Source organism: Hipposideros armiger, unplaced genomic scaffold, assembly GCF_001890085.2.
Source record: "Hipposideros armiger isolate ML-2016 unplaced genomic scaffold, ASM189008v1 scaffold_1322, whole genome shotgun sequence".
Lineage (NCBI taxonomy): Eukaryota > Metazoa > Chordata > Mammalia > Chiroptera > Hipposideridae > Hipposideros > Hipposideros armiger.
The window spans coordinates 90,246-94,633 of record NW_017732672.1 but is presented as its reverse complement, the minus strand read 5'-3'; the positions used below and the strand labels follow the sequence as shown (position 1 = coordinate 94,633).

At 41.9% G+C, this 4,388-nt stretch overlaps 1 protein-coding gene across 1 annotated transcript; it reads right to left on the bottom strand.

Annotated features, from left to right (window-relative positions):
- Positions 1–2,194: 2,194 nt before the first annotated feature.
- LOC109377211 (histone H2B type W-T-like) lies at positions 2,195–2,623 on the bottom strand. Its single transcript, XM_019633481.1, has one exon. It carries the CDS (start codon positions 2,621–2,623, stop codon positions 2,195–2,197), a length of 429 nt encoding a protein of 142 aa, XP_019489026.1.
- Positions 2,624–4,388: the final 1,765 nt, after the last annotated feature.

Genomic DNA, 4,388 nt, shown 5'->3' with positions numbered 1-4,388 from the left:
CCCAGGAAGAGCGCAATGATGGTGCCAACTCGGGCCAGTGAAGCAACGTCCTCCACAACTAGACTGAAGAAGAAAAGCACAGCAACTTGTCTGTTCCCCTTCCCCCAATTCCCCAGCATTGTTCCCATCCCCCCAATTCCCCAATACAAATCTTTAAAAAAAAAAAAAAGACAGAGTGGCTGAGTGGATGAGAACACAGGACGCACGCATATGCTGTTTATAAGAGACTCATCTCAGATCAAAAGACACACACAGACTGAAAGTAAAGGGATGGAATAAGACATTTCACGCAAATGGAAATAGGAAAAAATCTGGAGTAGCAATACTTATTTCAGACAAAATAGACTTTAAAATGAAGACTACAATAAAAGACAAAGAAGGGCAGTACATAATAATAAAGGGATCATTCCAACAAGAGAACATAACCCTAGTAAACATCTATGCACCCAACATAGGAGGACCTAAATATATAAAGCAGATTATGACCAAAATAAAGTCAGTGATCAACAGTAGCACTATCATAGTAGGGGACTTTAACACCCCGTTGTCACCAATGGACAGATCCTCCAGACAGAAGATCAACACGGAAACAGTGGCTTAAATGACACTTTAGACCAGCTGGATTTAATTGATATTTTTAGAACGTTTCACCCCAAAGCAGCAGCATATACATTTTTCTCAAGTGCACATGGAACATTTTCCAAGGTAGACCACATGCTAGGCCATGAAACAAGTCTCAATATTAATTTAAGAAGACTGAAATCATGTCAAGCAAGTTCTCTGACCACAGTGATATGCAACTAGAAATCAATTACAAGAAGAAAACTGGAAACACACAAACACATGGAGACTGAATAACATGCCTGCCCGGGGTCAAGAGCAGGGGAAAACACACACAGGACCTTTCAATGCAAAGGGTGTCAAGGAATGAGAGCCATCCTCAATCTGAAATGTAGTGCCATGCACACACACTTGTTGAGATGCTGCTGGGTGCCACACACTGGGTATGTCCATAGAACAAGGTTGTACTCAGATAAAAATTTCAGAAAGCAGGGAATTGAAAAAGTTGTGTTTTGGGAATTTTAAAAATCTGTTTCTGTACTGTGTATCATTCCTCATTTATATATTTAAATGCAGGCTTAAAGTACGGTATGATGAAAAAGTATAATAGGGATGCATTGATGGATATATCTGCTTCTTAACGTTACTGCATATCACACATAAAGTATTTCTGAAAGTTTTCATAACACAATCATGGAACAATGTGAATAAGATGGTAAATGAAATTAATAGAAAAATAATTTCGACCTTAGAGATTGCTGGAAAGGCAGGTATAGAAAAGTAACAAACAGAAATGGTCATTTAGAAAAGGGATGAAATACAACAAAGTTAAGAAAAAATCGAACTGCATATATATGTTAAACTTGATCATGTAAGTGACTAAATATCTAGAACAGTTTTGTCTTGGGAAACTTTATGCTTTTAAAAATAAATAAGGGCCCAATGATCTATTGTCAGTAGTATCAGCGAATGTCACTGTATGACGTATTAGAACAGATTTAATAATTTAAAATTTCATTTAAAAATCATAATACCAAACAATTACATCATGTTAACATCAACTCCAAATTCGTATGAAAAGTATTTTATCTAAAAGAGTACAGAGGAGAATGACATTTTTTCCAGATATTTGAAAATCTCCTTAATATCTGGCCTACCAGAAGACAGATGGATTTTTATATTTGCTTCTGAACTTTGTCTGTTGCCATATCAGACATAATGAGCTTCTGGAAAATTCCACCATGCACTCTTGAGGGAATGAGAGTGAAAGTTAAATATCATTGTAAGCCAAATATCCTCGAAATGGCAGACCTACATACCTAGGTCAGGAACAACTAACAGGAATGACCATTTAGGAAAGCCACGACAGGCAACGTGGTTAAGGAAAAATCTACGTATTTCCCTGGAATAAATTACACACTCTATATCTATTAGAGTAGACTTGATAACGTTTTGTCCACGGTAAAAAAAATGCTTTAAACCTCGGCAGAAAGCCATGGGATCAAACACGAGAGTAGATCCCATTTTTAGAGCTACAGGTCTTTTCAAGAGAAGGGAGGTGGCTCTGAAAAGAGCCTTTGGGTTGCGATGTTCAGGTGTTAGTTGCTCAGGCAGCTGATTTGCGCTTTCTGTACTAAAGGGTGGCCTTAGTGGCCTCAGACATGGTGTGCTTGCCAAGCTCCCCCAGGCAGGAGCAGGCGCACAGCCGTCTGGATCTCTCTGGAGGCATTGGTGGTGCGCTGGGTGTTGCAGAGTAGGCGCGAGGCCTCGTCAGCGAGGCCTCGTCAGCGATACGTTCGAAGATGTCCTTCATGAACGAAACCATGATGCTCACAGCTTCCTGCGACAGGCTCAGGCTCTGGTGAACGTTCTTCAGAACCCTGGAGAGGTAGGTGGCGAAACTGTGGGCACAGCCGCCGCGTCGGTGTCGGTATAGGTGTTGGTGTCGTCGGCGGCGGCGCCTGGGCTGCTTCTGCTTCGGGATCTCCAGCGGTGGTTCTTCCGTGGGCTCCTTCGTGTCCAGTAATTCCTCAGAGGTAGCTTCAGAGATAGGCTCAGCCATGTCGGAAACATCCTCCCCACAGCTTGTCAGGAAGGACTGGCAGCTGCTGAGCGGCAGCAGGCCGGTATATATGCACTGTATTCCCTGACCTCACGGGCAGTCTCCACATCTGATTGGGTAAAATGCCACGCGGGAGGTTGTCACAAAGTCACGCTATGTTACGTGTGATCAGATAGGCTCCTGCTTGGCATCACATCCACCAATCAGAGTGACGGTCCGTCCACCTCTGAACTTCGTACCTTTGAAAGAGGCTACATAGGGCAAAAAGTCATCTGACAGTGTTAGATGACTGATGCTTCAATGGGAGAACTTTGAAAAGACTTCACCAGAGGCACTTGAATTGTAGACGGTTCTGTTTACGCTCCTTGAGAGCCTGACCTTCATAACCCAATTCCTGACTCCTATCAGAATGACTCTGGCCACTTGAGCCCTTTTCCTCTAACCCAGAATCTACTCTTTTCCTGGGCTAAGCCACCCTGGTTCAAGCAGGAACTATCTGACATGGCCCAGCAGCGTTTGTGGAAATTAAGGGACACAATTGGCTAATTGTTCCCTCCATATTTGATCAAAACGCTCGGTGAGTTTGAGAAACGTGAAATGGCAAACCAGTCTCCAAACAGAAATGGGGAAACCTATAAAGATATTAAAACTACTTAAAAATCAGTTTGAGTTCTTTGAGAGAACCTGAACTTCAACACCCAACTCCTTACTGCCATAAGAATGACCTTAGGGCTATTTTTCTCTGTCAACCATTGGACCTTGGTGCCAAATCAACACCAACAGGAACCCCTAATACGGGGTGTGGTGAAAGTGAAGAAGGACACCATTGCACGATGTCACAGCACCATTATACAACAGCATGGCTGGAAGACTGCCCCTGGAGCAAGGCAGCTCGGCAGCTCGGCAGCTCGGCAGCTCGGCAGCTCGGCAGCTCGGCAGCTCGGCAGCNAGGGCAGTGTCACTGGCCCTCATATGTGGGATCCAAACCGGGGCCCTCTGGCATCCCAAGCGAGTTCTTAACCATCGCGCCACTCGGCCGGCCCTCCAAGTTCTTTCCTGATGACACTTTCCCAGATCCTTTGGATCCAAGTTATATGCATGGGGAACCATACTGTTTCCTGATGTGCTCAAGTTTGCTCATGATCAGATCTCTGCATCTTTTGTTTGGCTGTATACAACAATTTCTAGGAACCACAAATTGGAATCTACTTGCACTTGATTTCATGGTAGTTTTTCTAGGTGTATTATGCAGCTAGCTCATTTATTTTAAATGTTTTATAAGGTTTTTCTAATATTCCAAAATAATAAAAAGTAATAATCCTGGCGAGGAATCTTGCTTGTCCTAAATCGTGTCTCTGTAGATATCAAAGAGACTTCTGGAGGAAAAAGTGCCCCCCTTCATGATTAGAATTCCTTTTTTTTTTAAGTTTAATAGTTTTAGGCTGTGGATTTATTTATTTGCATCTGGTGTGTTAAAATGGAAATACAAAAAAAGGTAAATCTTCAACATACAATTTAGTTTTTCTTTAAGATCACTCTTAATAAGGTTAAAAATCCTTAGCATGTGTTGTACTTAAAAATTATGGTGGAGCAGATCAAGTGCTAGTCTAGAACTCTTGCCTTAGTTCTAAATTAATACCTATTTGCCTCTAAATTCTTTTGTGAGAGTGGGTAACTTGCTTAGCCTCTTTAAGCTTCAGTTTCTTTTTCTTTTATTTATTATTAGTTTCAGGTGTACAGAACAATGCAATAGTTATCCTTTTTA

Bases quoted from the DNA above. Each gene is read 5' to 3' on its own strand.
- LOC109377211 (XM_019633481.1), bottom strand. From the start codon at position 2,623: ATGGCTGAGCCTATCTCTGAAGCTACCTCTGAGGAATTACTGGACACG.